The sequence below is a fragment of the Delphinapterus leucas genome, chromosome 11, assembly GCF_059928025.1.
Source record: "Delphinapterus leucas isolate spDelLeu-1000000601 "Yukka" chromosome 11, BTC_Dleu_Yukka2, whole genome shotgun sequence".
NCBI classification, from domain to species: domain Eukaryota; kingdom Metazoa; phylum Chordata; class Mammalia; order Artiodactyla; family Monodontidae; genus Delphinapterus; species Delphinapterus leucas.
In genome coordinates, this window is record NC_143139.1 from 87732906 (window position 1) to 87749263 (window position 16358).

At 47.3% G+C, this 16358-nt stretch overlaps 1 protein-coding gene across 6 annotated transcripts in view; it reads left to right on the plus strand.

Moving 5' to 3' along the window:
- The window catches only part of ABTB3 (ankyrin repeat and BTB domain containing 3), a 312674-nt gene that overhangs the window by 217523 nt on the left and 78793 nt on the right, over positions 1-16358 (plus strand). For 3 of the 6 annotated variants that reach the window (XM_089921234.1, XM_089921233.1, XM_089921232.1), the window contains exons 4-5: positions 2777-2926; positions 15107-15259. In XM_089921234.1, coding sequence (XP_089777360.1) covers positions 2777-2926; positions 15107-15259 — 303 coding nt within the window. Of the gene's footprint in view, positions 1-2776; positions 2927-14701; positions 15012-15106; positions 15260-16358 lie in introns of those variants that run through there. The other 3 variants (XM_022599915.3, XM_022599914.3, XM_089921235.1) reach the window with 2 other exon arrangements.

Here is a 16358-nt window from a genome sequence, read left to right on the forward strand (position 1 = left end):
TCATGTGGCTCAGTTTCCTCCTCCACAGACGAGGAACTGAAGCTTCTCAAGGTCCCATGACTCAACCAGTGGCACAGTGGTCTTTGGAGAAGCCATATAAGAATGGCTAAGCATGTGGACTTTTGGCTTCTGGCAGACTTGGGATCAAATCCCAGGTCTGCACCAATACCTGTGGTATCCTATAGTTACTGAGTCTTGCAAAGCCTCAGTTTGCTCATCTGTAAATAGGGATGATAATAATAATAACCTTCCAAGGTTGTTACTATAATTACATGAAATAATATACATTTAAGCTTTCTGCACAGAGCCTGAAACATTGTAAGCACTTGAGTAGATGCTATAAAATCCTGATAACAACGGTGATGATGTAGATCATGATAATGGAAAGAAAACAGAGTCAAAAATTAGGTTACCTAATATCTACTGTAGCCCTTTTTCCACTTCCACCAGGATTCCTGTCTGGAACTATAGTAACCTGAAGGACATTCCTTACAACTGCACCATCCAGTAAGGTGGCTGCTAACCACATGTGGCTATTTAAAGTTAAATTAATGAAAACTGAATAAAATTAGAATTTAGCTACTCAGTGGCACCAGCCACATTTCAGGGGTTCAGTAGCCACAATGGCTTGTGGCCGTTGTATTAGACAGCACAGATTCAGAACATTTCCATCATAGCAGAAAGTTCTATTGGAAACTCCCTTCATGGCTTTTTTCCCCCCAACTTCCTCGTGGCAGTATGTTATTTCTTTCTTTATTTCAAAATATTATACTATTATTCTACGCTAGAAGGGAGGGTTCTCTGGTCTCTTAACTCTACTGTGAGTATACTGGAGGCCCACAAAGCCTCAAGACACACAAGTCACATGGCTAGTTAGCGGCAGAGCCCGCTCCAAAACATGCTTCTAACTCAATGCATGAGTCATTCCATGGAGGCCCGGGGAACCAGCTGTCTTAAGTCTGTGTTTTGATAAGTAAGGTTCTGATTGATCAGTGCTGGAGTATGAATTTAATCCATCCTGTCAGACTGCCAAATGCAGGGGAATGTGAGTTCAAGGGGTTTATTACAAGAGAACTAGAATATCATTTCCTCAAAGCCACAGCCCAGTGGCAAAGACACCAAGGGCATGTAGGGGAGCCTCTAGACTATGCCCAGCCTCACTTTACCTCCTCTTTTTGTGTGTGAAGGAAGACATTCTGCATGGTGTTTTAATTGATCTGTTAATGGAATATTATTCAGCCAAGAGAAAAAGAAAGAAAATCCTGCCATTTGTGACAACGTGGATGGACCCTGAGAGCATTATGCTAAGTGGAATAAGTCAGAAAGACAAATACTGTATGATCTCACTTATAAGTGGAATCTAAAAAAGCTGAACTCAGAGAAACAGAGAGTGGAATGGTGGTTGCCAGGGGCTGGGGGTGGGGGAATTGGGGAGATGTTGGTCAAAGGATACAAACTTCCAGTTATAAGAGGAATAAATACTCAGGATCTAATGTACAGCTTGGTGACTATAGCTAGCAATATTGTATTATATACTGGAAAATTGCTAAGAGAGTAGATTTTAAATGTTCTCACCACCAAAACAAAATGATAATTATGTGAGGTGATGGAGGTGTTAACTAACCCTACTGTGGTAGTCATAAAATATGTGTATCAAAGCATCACACTGTACACTTAACACTTACACTCTGGTGTATGTCAACTCTATCTCAATAAAGTTGAGGAAAATAGCTAACATAAGCTAGCTATTTTTAAATAGCTTTTTAATTTTAATTCCTTACAAAAGAACTTTTGCAAGCATAAAGACTTTGAGATATGTTTCTGTCTCCAAGAGTATCTATATTGTGATTTTTTTAGGTTAATTTTGACAAGCTCAAAACCATTGTCAGTAAAATTTCACAAGGTTGATGAACAAAATCAACTTCCTATGACATAGTTTACACCTTTAAATGAACAAACAATTCACTGTAACAAATATTTTAATAAATGTAGTTTCTGGGAACAAATACAATCTCAAGGTTAAAATTTGTAGTCTTTAGAAGATAACTACTGAAAAGAAATGTTTCTGTCTTTTTTTGCTAAACAGAGAGAAACTCAAATCCATGGTGACACAATAAAGGAAAAATAGAGATTTAATGTAAATGTTATGGGAACTGATATGAGTGTCACTTAGAATTAGATTTAGCTATCAGCGACAGAAAACTCAAATAGCAGGTGTTTACAGAAGATAGAAGCTTATTTCTCGTATAAACTAAGTCTGGAATTAAGAATCCAGGGCAGGTATGGCCACTTAACCAATCATCCTTCTACTATCCTTTTGCTCTGCTGTCATCACATGTGGTTTCCACCTCATGGTTCAGTTTGGCTGCTTGAGCACCAGCGATTATGTCTATATTCTTGTCAGCAGAATGGAAAAAGACCAGAGAAAGTTGGGCCTCCTCTATTTAGGGACTTTCCTAAGAGCCTCACAAGAAACTTCTGCTTATATCTTTGTAAGAACCAGTCTCCTGGCTGCAAGGGAGGCTGAAAAATGTAAGCTGGGTAGTCCTGCTTACAGGACTGACGATTGGGGGTTTTATTACTAAGGAAGAAGAGAACACATATAAAGGGACCCAAGCAGTCTCAGCCAGAGTATAAAAAATTCTCCACTAACTTTCTAAACAAACAGTTGTGGTGAACCTGTTGTTTTGCATTCTCAGAGGTATTTTTTTTTTTTTTTTTTTTTTGCGGTACGCGGACCTCTCACTGTTGTGGCTTTTCCCGTTGTGGAGCACAGGCTCCGGACGCGCAGGCTCAGCGGCCATGGCTCACGTGCCCAGCCGCTCCGCGGCATGCGGGATCTTCCCGGACCGGGGCACGAACCCGTGTCCCCTGCATCGGCAGGCGGACTCTCAACCACTGCGCCACCAGGGAAGCCCTCTCAGAGGTATTTTTGTCAACCCGTTTTTGATGTTTCTTTTCAAATGTTTTTCTGATTTTGTGTTTTTCAACTGCAATTCTCAGGGAAAATTAAAGTATTAGGAGTTTACAGTTTTATTGCAGGAGTTACAAGGCCCTGTGTGGTTCTTCTCCTGTCTCTCTCCAGTGTTGCCTCCTACCTGTCCTACCTCCTACCTCCCTCTACCACTATCTCCCCTCCATCTCAGCTCCAGCCACACCCAGCCTGGGTACACTGTAGCCTCTGCCTGGAAATGACGTGGTTACTAGCCCCAGGGCGGGTCCACCTGCCTGCATGTGTATCCCAGTACTGCTGCTTATAACTGCTTGCCCTTAGGCATGTTACATAACCTCTCTGTGCTTCCTTTCATTAACTGTAGAATGAAGATCATAACGGTACTTACTTTATGGTTCTAGTCATTATCTAATGAACCAATGAAAGAAAACCGCTCAGAACCATGCCTAGCATGTAATGAGCCCTCAATAATAGCTCCCTTTGTTGAGCATTTACTACGTGCTCAGCACCTTACAGGGATGCTCTCATTTAATATGCCCAACAACCCTGTGGGGTAGCCTTACTATTTCTCCCATTTTACATATGAGGAAACTGGGGCACAGAGAAGTTCAGTAACTTGCCCAAGGTCCCACAGCAAATGATGGAGCCTGGGCTCAAATGTAGGGCCTTCTGTCTTCAGGCTGTGTGTCCGTTCCACCACACCAGCATTAGATTCAAAGGTGCAGTGGGTTTCTTTGTTAGGCCGTGTGCTGCCTTTTGGAGACTTTTATAATAATCCTCTTGGAGGCAGGGGCAGGCTCAGATGACCCCGGGAGCCCATCTCTAGCTTTTGCCTCTCGGCTTTGATGCAGCCAGGCCCTGCCTTTTTAGGTTTCTTGAGCCTCTGCTGCTAGGATATGAAACTGTGCAGCCTTTGCCACCTCCTGGATGTTTATCTTTTGTACCCAAGGCTGCGAGGAAGGTTCTGCGGCAGCGTCCAACAGAGCCTATGGCTTCCCCACTTCTGAAGCCACGGCTTCCCTCCCAGGGCCATTTATATCCCCTCTAGGCCCCATCATCATTCTACGCACTTGAGATCAGGTTCCCACCACAGAGGCCTCTGCACCGCTAAGCCAGGCTCGGCTGTGCTGTAGCCAGCAGCCTACAGAGGAGAGGTGCAGGCTGGTCTCTGGGCCCTGCATGATGTGTGAGGAAGGACTTCGGGCTTGTCAAGCATCCCTCAGCTCAGAGCTGGCATTCTCTAGACCTGAGAGTCTCGGCCTCAGGTAGTCACCAGAAACCCCTGCACAGAATGGACTAGATGCAGATAGATGCCAAGTGTTAGTAGACCGAATAGTGGCCCCCAAAGAAAACAGGTCCTAATCCCCTGCAACCAATAGATGTTATTTTATAAAGAAAAAGGGTCTTTGCAGATGCAATTCAGTCAAGGGTCTTGACACCGGGAGATTATCCTGCATTATCTGGGTAGGCCCTAAATCCAATCACAAGTGTCCTTATAAGAAAAGGGAGATTTGACACACACAGACAAAGGAAGAAGTGATATAAACACAGAGGCAGAGATTAATGTAGCCACAAGCTAAGGAATGCTAGCAACCACCAAAAGCTGGAAGAGGCAAGGAATGGGCTCTCCCCTAGATCCTCTGGAGGGAGCACAGCCCTGGGGACACCTTGATTTTGGACTTCTGGCCTCCAGCACTCTATGAGAATACATGTCTGTTGTTTTAAGCCACCAAGTTTGCGGTAGTTTGTTACAGCAGCGACAGGAAACTAACACACCCAGCAAATGGCAGGAACTCAGGACTATGCATTTCAACCAGTTCCCCGGGTGATTTGTTGTTGTTGTTGTTTGTTTTCTGGGGTTTTTTTTTGCGGTACGCGGGCCTCTCACTGTTGTGACCTCGCCTGTTGCGGAGCACAGGCTCTGGACGCACAGGTTTAGTGGCCATGGCTCACGGGCCCAGCCGCTCCGCGGCGTGTGGGATCTTCCCGGACTGGAGCACGAACCCGTGTCCCCTGCATCGGCAGGCGGACTCTCAACCACTGCGCCACCAGGGAAGCCCCCCGCCCCAGGTGATTCTGAGCTCCCCCTGCTGAAGATTGAAAACTAGATGGAGTACCTAGACTGAAATTCCTGGAGGACTGTGAATTCTTACTGTCCATCAGTTTTTCTCCTCTCCTATTCAAATTGTGAGAGACGGGAGCATGTTGCGTGTTTAAATGCTGATGGGAAAGTCCAGAGAGGAAGTGGAGGTTGAGTTATGGGACCGCCGGGAGAGCAGTGATGGGGCCAGTGCCCAGGGAAGCGGGGGCGGGGTGTGTGGAGGAGGAGACCTTCCTCTCCAGGGTGGGAGGGAAGATGAAGGCTGGGGGATGTGCAGCTGTTTGTCCTCAGCGAGGACACTGTTACTATTTGTATATCATTTTTGCTCTGCTTGCACCTCCGCGCTCCATTCATGGACCCCGCAGCCCTCTAAATCACCTTCTTCAGAATGTGTGACAGGAAAGCCAAAGAAGGCTGGGTGGTCAGTCACACGCACCTGCTGGCACTATTAGGGGAAGTCACCTCCTCACCAGTACCCCTTGGCACTTGTCCCATTTCAGGGGATTTATATAATCACCCATTGGTGGGGTGGACTTCCACACAGCAAGGGACTTGTCCTTTGGTATAGCATGGCTTACCCTTCCCTAAAAGCATTGACCGTACCCTACCCATGATGCCTTTGTCTCGGTTCCCAAGGGATGTGTCTGCACACTTGGGAAACCGGGAAGCGGTCCTCTGTGTGATCTGACCCCCAAGCTTCCTCCCTGCCCCTGCCAATTGTGCATGATGCGGAAGGGGGTGGGATCATCGTAGAAAGAGGAGGCTGCATCACTGCAAATAATTAAGTCCCGTGGCACCCGTTGCAGGTTCGTATTAGGTAGGGTTTTCCAGAGAAACAGAACCACTAGGTTGTGTGTATGATCCAGGAAAGAGTCAACGTTGCAGCTCAGATCTGAAGGCAGTGAGCTGGGAGTTTCCCTGTTTTTTGGAGGAGACCAGTCTTTTTTTCTCTTCAGGCCTCTAATTGATTGGATGAGCCCTACCCACCTTATGGAGGACAAATTGCTTTACTCAAAGTCCACTGATTTAATTGTTAATCTCATCTAAAAAATACTTGCAACACCCAGCAACATCCGGACTACATATCTGGGTAATATATGTTTGACCATATCTCTGGGTAGCTGTGGCCTAACCAAGTTGACACATAAAATCAACTATCACAAAGTGTATTTTTTAAGCATTTACATTCCCGGGATGATGCTAAACACTGTCACGAATACAAAACACCTATCAGACAATGGGATGGGAGCTTAGTTCATAACAAACTCCCTAAGAATGGGATATGATGTTTCATAAGATTACTGGAAAACTAAAGGAGAATCCTGGTGGGAGGCAGAACCCACCTCCCCCAATAAAAGCCGAAATCACCAAACACCTGTTCTCCCAGCCTCCCCTACAGCTTGGTGCAGTCTTGTGACCTAGGTTCAGCCAATCCGACAGAGCCCCCAGGTTTAATCAGGAGGTCCAGGTACAAACAAGCTCCTTCTTCCCTTCTGTTGTCTCCTGGGCCTCTCTCCCCTCTTGCAGCTCTCTCCCGCCTTGCCTCACCTTCTCCCCCTTAAACATGATAACCAAATTCACCGTCCCTGGTTTCTGGCTTGAGTCATAATACTTCCTAGGGCCTCGTTATTTAAATGTGGTCAATAGATTGGCAGCTGCATCATTGCCAGGGAGTTTGATAGAAATGCGGAGTCTCGGGCCCTACCTAAGACCCACTGAATCAGAATCTGCATTTTAAAAAGATTCCAGACTATTTGTACGCACATTAATATTCGGGAAGCACTGACCTAGCCCACACCATTGCCGCCTCCTACTCCGGGCTGTCTGCATGAACCACCCCCTCAGGCAAGCCCACCATACTTTGCACAGTTGGGCTGTCACTATAGTAACCAGCCATGGCCACCTCTGACCTCTGCCATCATCTTCCTAGCTTTGGTATCACAACTACAGTGAGATTACAGTGAATATTGCTATAGAAACCAGCACTGGATATTGTCTACTATCAATGCTGCTGCTCGTCCTTCACTCCCTGTTTCTCTGAAATTATGAGCCTCCCAAACCACAGTCAAATATCTAAATTCCTCTCCAGCCAAAGAAAGACTCAACAAATAACACACATGAAAAGTCGGAGCCACACAATTTATAAAGGAAAAGCATGGCAACTGCAGAGACTTGCTTTGATTTGAAAAGAGAAGACAGAAGCGTTGCTCTGTGTAGCAAGGCCTTTTCTTCCATCTGGCAGAGAGAAGGTTGACTGATGCTAAAAACGTTGGTAATGATGATCACAGCTACCGCTTATGAGCACTTTCCTGGTACCAGGCACCAGGCTACATGTACCTCATCCCATCCAGTTCTTACAATAACCCTCTGTGTTAGTTTCCCATGGCTGCTGTAAAAAACTGCCACAGGGACTTCCCTGGTGGTCCAGCGGTTAAGGCTTCACCTCCTAATGCAGAGGGTGCGGGTTCAATCCCTGGTCGGGGAGCTAAGATCCCACATGCCTCACGGCCAAAAAACCAAAACATAAAACAGAAGCAATATGGTAGCAAATTCAATAAAGACTTAAAAAAATTTTTTTTTTAATTTTTAATTAAAAAGAAAAAATCTGCCACAAACGTGCAGGCTCAAAACAACACAAACTGAGTATCTTACAGTCTGGGGGTCACAAGTATGAAATCAGTTTCACTAGGCTAAAGTTAAAGTGTCGGCAGGGCTGGTTCCTTCTGGAGGCTCCGGGGGAGAATCTACTTCCTTGCCTTTTCCAGCATCTGGAGGCCACCTGTGTGCCGTGGCTCCTGGCCCCTTTCCTGCATTAGTCCAACTTGCTTCTGTTGTCACATCTACTCCCTCCTTTGACCTTCTTGCCTCCCTCTTCTAACTTGGCTTGTGGTTTCATTTAGGGCCCACCTGGATAATTCAAGACGGTCTTCCCTACTCAAAATCCTTAACATAATCACATGTGCAAACTCTATTTCATCAGATAACATTGACAGTTTCTGGGGATTAGGATGTGGACATTTTGGGGGGCCATTACACACCCTCTGACATAGGTACTGTGTCAGCCACACTCTCTGACATAGGTACTGTTATTATCCCTATTTTCCCAGTAAGAGAAGTGAGGCATGACCATCAGAATACAGTCATCCTCCATATCCGTGGGGTCCACGTCCACAGTTGGTTGAATCTGCAGACGCAGAACCTGCGAATACAGAGCACCAACTGTACCATGCCATTTTACGTAAGGGGCTCGAGCATTCTGGTACCTGTGGAGGTCCTGGAACCAATTCCCCATGGATACCAAGGGACAACTGTCCTTTGTTCAAGGTCACGCAGCTTGAAGGTGGAGCTGGAATCCAGCTCTTAGTCAGCCTGTCTCCAAAGCCCAAACTTCTGACTTGCACATGGGACAGCTTTCAAATGGCTTTAACTTATCCACTATTGTCCCTAGGAAATGAACAGAAAACCATCACACTCTAAAGAGTGTGAGCTTCCAATAGAAGCTCCTCTACCGCAGACTAAAACCTCAAGGGCAGGGCAAAATGTAAGTCAAGCCACAGGCATATTAGTCTGCTGGGGCTTCCATAATAAAAAAGGCGGCTTGTACAAAAGAAATTTATTTTCTCACAGTGCTGGAGGCTGGAAGTCCAAGATCCAAGTGTCAGCGAGTTTGGTGTTTTCTGAGGCCTCGCTCCTTGGCTTACAGACTGCTGCCCTCTTGCTGCATCTTTTACATGGCTGCCCCTCTGTGTCTCTTTGTGTGTCCCAGTCTCCCTTCTTATAAGGACACCAGTCACACTGAATTAGGGCCCACCCTAATGGCCTCATTTTAATACAGTTACATTCTGAGGTTCTGGGGGTTAGGGCTTCAACATATGAATTTGGGGTGGACACAGTTCAGCCCATATCAACAAGTAATGCTTGGACCTCAGGAACAAGGCAGTGTAGGCATCCGAGATGAATTCCAGAGCCCTGTGAATGCCCTCATTCCCAGCTTTAACACTTGATTCACATTCTCCACCCCCATGTCTCCAACCTCACCTGCAGCGACCCTGTCATACCCTGGCTTAGTCTCCTGTGGCTGCTGTGACAAATGGCCACAGACTTGGTGGGTTAAAACAACACACATTTATTCTCATACAGTTCTAGAGGTCAGTAGTCCAAAGTCAGTTTCACCAGGCCAAAATCAAGGTGTCAGCAAGGCTGTTTTCTTCTGGAGGTTCTGAGGGAAGAATCCATTTCCTCATCTTTTCCAGCTTCTAAATCTGCATCCCTTGCATTCCTTGGCTTGTGGCCCCTTCTTTCATCTTCAACCCAGCAGCAGAGCATCTTGCTTCCATATCACCTGTGTTGAATCTCCTTCTGTTTCCCTCTTATAAGGACCCTTGTGATTGCATTTAGGGCCTACATGGGTAATCCAGGCTAATCTTCTCAAGATCCTTAGCTGGGCCACATCTGCAGACTTTCTTTTGCTATCAGTATTCATAGGGAACTGACCGGATATCTTTGGGGACCATTATCCAGCCAACCACAGTGATCCTTCCTCACACATGTCCTGGCTGCCCCATCTGTCCTGGAGGGCCAACTAGGACATGATGTGTGTGAAAGCCCTTGGTTGAGCTGTAAAGGTCTTTTCTGCCTCAGGGCCTTTGCACAGTCTGTTACTGCCACCTAGAACATCCATCTTTATACACACACATTCACGTATGGCCAATTCCTTCACATATTCAAGGTTTTGTCACCTCCTCAGAGAGGGCTTCCCACCAATCTATGTCAACCCTGTTTATTCTCTATCCCAGCACCCTGGCACTGATCACAGTTTGTAATTGCTTTATTACTTGTTAGTTTATGGGTTTCTTATCTGTCTCCCTGTTAGACTGTTAGCTCTATGAGAACATGGATGCATCCTGTTCTCCACTCCATCTCCAGCTCCTGGAAGCATACCTGCAATATGGGTGCTCCCTAAAGGATTGTTGGATGAAAAAATGCTATTAATAGATGACATTTTATCAGTTACACACCCATGGCCAGGTTTGGGTTTTATCCTTGAAGGTTCTGCCTCTGAGTATGCCTGTGGCTCAATATTCCCCAGATCCAACCATGACCTCTTTCTGGAAGGGTCCTATTTTCTAATCTCTCCAAAGCTTTCTGTGCCCATCACTAGGACCTTCATGTGCTTCTTCCCATTTTCCCTGATCTGCACACGAGACTCACCCTAAGTCCCCAGGCAGCTGACTATTTTGATAGAATCAAAGAATTTCAGAGCAGGAAGGAATCAAACAGACCCAGGGTTGGCCAACTGTGACCCACCATCTGATTTCGTGAATAAAGTTTTCTTGCAGCACAGCCAGCTCTGTCATGTGTGTATTGTCCGTGGTTGCTTACTCACTGCGAAGGCGGAGTTGAGCAGTTGCAACAGAAATTGTATGGCCCATAAACCCTATTTACCACCTGGCCCTTTACAGAAAAGGTCTGCCAACCCCTGAAATAGACCCTCACATCCAAACCCGCCCACTTTACAGATGAAGACACTGAGAGCCAGAACTTGACAGACCAGAACCAGGGTCCTGCTGTGAGCTCTTGGCAGATTCAGGACTAGAATTCAGTTCCTCAGAATCCTGAACAAACCAGCCTCTCCCACATACCCCACCATCCTCTTTAGCACCCAGCCCCTCCCCCGCGAGACTCCCTTTCCACTCTGGGTGGTCACCCTCATCACCAGAGCTCTCTTCAGCATTTCAGAAAGGCCCCACCCATGTATGTCCTTCTTGAATCTGGGCCCAACAACCTTCCTGAGCCGACTTGTTCTCTTGACGCTGCAAGAAACCCATCTAGGCTTTCTTTTCCCTTCTAGAACCTCTGGTCCCACTCCTACAAACCTTCTCTTCAAAAGCCTTAGCAGCAATTTTTTTTAGGGTTTACTTCTTTTTAATTTTTTATTGAAATATAGTTGATTTACAATGTTGTACCAGTCCCAGGCTCACAGCCAAGTAATTCTTTTTCAGATTCCCTCCCTACTACAGGCTACTACAAGATACTGAGTAGAGGTCCCTGTGCTATACAGTAGGACCTTGTTGGTTATCTGTTTTATATATAGCAGTGTGTAATTCTAATCCTAAACCCCTAATTTATCCCTTCCCCCCTTTCCCCTTTGGTAACCATAAGTTTGTTTGCTATGTCTGTTAGTCTATTTCTGTTTTGTAAGTAAGTTCATTTGTATCTTTTTTAGGTTTCACATATAAGTGATATATGATATTTGTCTTTGACTTATTTCATTCAGTATGATCATCTCTAGGTCCATCCATGTTGCTGCAAATTGCAATATTTCATTCTTTCTATGGCTGAGTAGTATTCCATTGTGTATATGTACCACATCTTCTTTATCCATTCATCTGTCAACGGACATTTAGCTTGTTTTCATGTCTTGACTATCATAAATAGTGCTGCTGTGAACATTGGGGTGCAGGTATCTTTTTGAATTATAGTTTTCTCCGGATATATGCCCAGGAATGGGATCGCTGTATCATACGGTAACTCTATTTTTAGTTTTTTAAGACCATAGCAACAGTTTTAATGGCCACTGGCCTGTTGAATGGCCCGTGTCTCCCCTCTGTTCACCTCAGGCCACCCGCTCAGGGGTTATTAAACCTGGCTTGCTCCCAGATTTCCAGAGGAGCTTATTTAGAATACAGATGCCCAAGCCCCATCCCAGACCTGTTGAACCAAAACTCTGGGGGTCAAATTGAGGCCTTGGCAGTTTTCACACACACACACACACACCCTTCCTAACCTCCCCCAACCCTTGACCCTGCAAGATTCTGAGGTTGAATCCACTTCACTAAGCCATGAGCTTCTTGGGCTTCCTCTAGGTTTTAGTTACTACAGACAACTTCAGAACAAAGTCCGTAGCCAGTGGAACATTGTTGTCTTAAAAAATATATCAGGAGAATACAGTATTCTCCACCCTCTCCTTAACTCAAGACCCTAGCATTCTTTCCCATCTCCAACTCCTCCAAAAGAAACATCACAAATGATACTATTTTTCTTTCCTTCTGAGTAGCCAAGATAAGAAGATTTTTAGATGAGTTGCTGGCAAAGAATTCATGAGCTTATGAACTATTGAGGTCAGAGTGACAAAAAGAAGGCAATGATGAAAGGGAAAAATAGGTACATAGAAAATTCCAGAAGAGGCCGGAATCCTGGGATTCAAGGTTTCTTACTCTGGTGCTCGCCGGCTGTCTTGGTAAAGGTGTTATTTTGAAGGCACTAGAGCCTCTTTTTCTCCTCTTTGGTATTCATCAGAAGTTGGCTGTGTGCCCTGGGCCTCAGCATCTAACATGAAAGGCAACCGCTGAAGGGCAGTCTGTGCTAGAGACGCAGCGCCCTCAGGGACCGGGAGTTGTGGGCTATGCTTTGGGGAGCACTGAGCAAAGGAAAGGCAGACCAGGGCTTGGGGGTGCTGCCTCTGGAAATACAACCCAGAGGGGCATTCTCTGAGTACCCGGGGCTGGTTTTAGCAGCGATGGAGACATGGTGACCAAAATAAGTCCTGCTCACCTGAGACTGTAGAATCCAATTCAATTTCAAGTCAGTGTGTTTATTGAGCACCTGATTAGGTTTAGGTGATGGAGAGACTGAGAGAATGAGGACGACAGCCTAAGCAACAGGCTGATCTGGGCAGAAATTCCCTGGAAGCCTGCCCCACAGGTCCATGGGTCCAGAAGCTTGATTTTATCTGTTTCACCCAGTAAGGAATTGATAAATCTTAGTCCATTTCATGAACACATTATTTATTAAGTGCTCACAGCCTGCCAGGCTGTGCCCTGGGAGTAGGGATGGGGCTGGATCGGTGAACCCAGCAGTTCCAGGTCCCTGCCCCATGGAGCTTACATTGTAATGCAGAATCTGCAAGGCTGATGGGTAAGGCCACTGGGGTGAGGGCTACCATGGGAGGGGTCCATGCTGGGAGGAGTCCTCAGGAGAAATGTTTAGGGAGAGATGGGATTCGAACTGTGGTTTGAAGGTTAAGTGGGGTGTGGCTTTTTAAAGGGCTGGAGGCCTTACAGACAGGGTTTCGAGCTGCATGAGCAGGAATGAAAATGGCATGCCATCAAAGGTCCAAGACGAGATCGGCTTCCCCTGGTGCTGGGAAGGAAGTTGGACAAGAGAACATGGATGGGAACCACATGGGGTTATAGCACATAGGCTACGTAGTCAAATGTCTTGGGTCTGACTCCCAGCTCTCGTACTTGCTAACCTTGTGATCCAGGGCATGTTACTTAACCTCAGTAAACTTCATTCTCCCGATCTAGAAAATGGATAACTAGCTTGTAGGTTGGTCCTAAGCATTTAGATGAGATCATGAATGGGATTAACTGAGATGAATGTAAAAGCTGTTTAATCTTAACATTGGATAAATAGGTTGCTTTCTAAGAAAACTGGAACCTGCCACCAAAACTGGGGGGGAAGCTCGTGACATCTACATACTGTGAGGGGGTTGCTGCCTTGGGTAAATAAACCCTTTATTTACCAACCTTTTCTCCCTCCCGTGGCAGCCATGCTGGACTGAATGGCACCACCGGGGCTAGGGTGAGGCAAGAGGGCTGATAGAACATATTTACTTGATCTGACCCTCTTAAATTTTGCACCCAGGCGCCCCATGTGCCTCACCCTGGTCATAACCATGTTGAATGGTAGGACACCTGTTTGATCTACACCATGCGTTTCTCAAAGTGTGGCCCTTGGTCTACCTAAATCAATATCATATGGGCTGCTTATTAAAATTATATTCGTGGACCCTATGCAATCAGCATCGCTGGAGATAAGGCCAGGGAATCTGCATCCCCCACCACACACACACACACACACACACACTCACACACTCAGTCACACACACACACACTCAAAATCAGGTGATTCTCAGGCCCTATACCATACCTTAGAGCAGATGTTCTTCGAGTTTGCCCCTCCAGCCCGGCAGCATCAGCATGGCCCCAGAACTCATTAGAAGGGCAGATTCTTGGCCACCTCCCCTGATCTACTGAATCAGACCCTCTGGGGGTGGAGCCCAGCAATCTGCGTTTTAACAAGGCCTCCGGAGAATTCTGATGTGCGTTAAGGTCACCTGGGGGATGTTTTTAAACACTACCAATGTCCAGCCCAATCCTAGATAAATTAAATCAGAATTCCTGGGATAGGACTCAGGTATCAGTATTTTCCAAAAGCTCCCCTGCCCTCAATCCTAATGTGAGGATGGAGTTTTTGATAATCACCGGAAGAAATAAGAAGATGGCACAAATGTATTACACTTCGAAAGTTATAGCTCAGCCTTAAGCATTATCTCGTGAATTCTGGCGGCGAGTCGCACCACTGCTGTGATCCCTTGAGCCCGTGGGAGCAGGAGACTTCCCAAAGCTTCAGCGGTGCGGCCGAGGCCCCAAAGTGCCACCCCTTCCTCCCCCGCACTTTGCTGGCAGTTCTGGGCTGCCCGGTCTCTCCGGGAAGGCTCCTCGTTTCCAGACGCTAAAGCCTGCTGGTGGCTTGGTGCTTGGGCAGAGCTGAGGCCTGGGAGAGCTCCAGAATGATGACAGGGAGCAGCTAGGGGTGGGAAGAGAGAGTTGGAGGACGATTTACGATTGGCCTCACCATGGGGAGCCCCAAGTCCTAAAAACCCCAGGAGTTGATTGGATTTTATACTAAGCACCCGACTCTGTGCATGGTGCTTTAAGTGAGTCATCTCCTTTATGTTCACATGACCGCCGAGGAAGATCACGCTCACAGAAGAGTCACATCGTGGCCTTTCAGTCACATTATCCCCGTTTTGCAGATGAGGAAACTGAGGCCCAAAGACTCAGGAGAGCCTGCCCCGAGGTCACCAGTGCGGTCCGGATGTCTCCAAAGGTCCTCCCACTTTGAATTGAGAGACAGGGCGTCCAGGGAAAAGGGGGTGGGGATAGGGAAGTTGGGGGGGGTCGGCGATGAGCGGTGGGGTGGGTCTGAGCCGGCAGCTCCCGCCGCGGCCCCCCTAACGCGTCTCGTTCCCTCCCCCGCCGCAGGCCCTTCCTCGTGCTGCCGCCACTGATGGAGTGGATCCGGGTGGCCGTGGCGCACGCCGGCCACCGCCGCAGCTTCTCCATGGACAGCGACGACGTCCGCCAGGCCGCCCGGCTGCTGCTGCCCGGCGTGGACTGCGAGCCGCGCCAGCTCAGGTAGGGCGGCGGGCGGGAGATCGGGGGCGGCGGGGCGCAGGAAGGGCGCCCTTCCCCGCACACCCAGCCCGCGTCCGGGTGCAGGGAGAGCGGCCGCAGCCCGTGGGGCTCGGGGCTGGTTGCGCCCGGGGCGGTATGCGCCGGCAGCCTTGCCGTCGCTGAGATCGAGGCTTCGCTGGTTTAAAGGACAGACGCCGGCTTAACAATGACCAGGTTCCTCGAGTTGCAGGGATGGAGGAGGACGGGAGCAAGGCTCTGTGGGAAGGCTCCTGATTCTTCGATTGCAAGATATCAGTGTGCCTTGATTCGATTCATATTCTTTCTTTTCTATTCTCCTTCTTCCTCTCTCTCCCACCCTCTCCCCCTCCCTCCCTCTCCTTCCCTCTCTCCTTCTCTCCATTAGAAGTAAATTATTGTCTTCCTGTAGTTTTCTAGCAAAACCTTGCAGAGTAGAATTTCTGGCTGGGTCAGAGCCCGCCTGTGCTTTTTCACTTGCACGGGGATGGAGCGACTCTCCCACCATCTCTCACGCCTGCATCCAGGTCTCTCCTGCATCAGGGTGGGAATTATTCGCGGGCTGCTCAGAGACCCCATGCAGGGGGGCTCACATTTATCCAAAGTGAAAGAAAGGAAACAACTCGCTCAGTTGAGTCAAAACCTGGTTCTAAACGCAGAAAATACAGACACACAGACATAGGTGTGTGTGCATATGTGGTGTACTTTCTTGACTCCCTGCACTGTTGTCCAGGTGGTCATTGTCACCATTTTCAAATCCCCATTGCCCACCAGATGAGACACTGTCCTTCCTCTAAAGTTCATCTAGACTGTGATGTGGCCAGGCTGCAGAGATGTCCACCCTTCCAGGATATGATTGGAGGTCTTCAAGGAAAGAGAGGGTTTGCAGTATGAAGTATAGCCCATTGAAGGCCCAGAGATGCCCCGCAGCCCAGGAACATGCAGGGGCCTGATGGACGTCAGCAAGCATTTATTGAACGCTTACCATAAGCTGAGCACTGTTCTAAATGCTTTACACAGATTAATTAATATCGAATATTCTCCAACCTGTATGAAGTGGGCATTATTATTATGCCCACTTTAC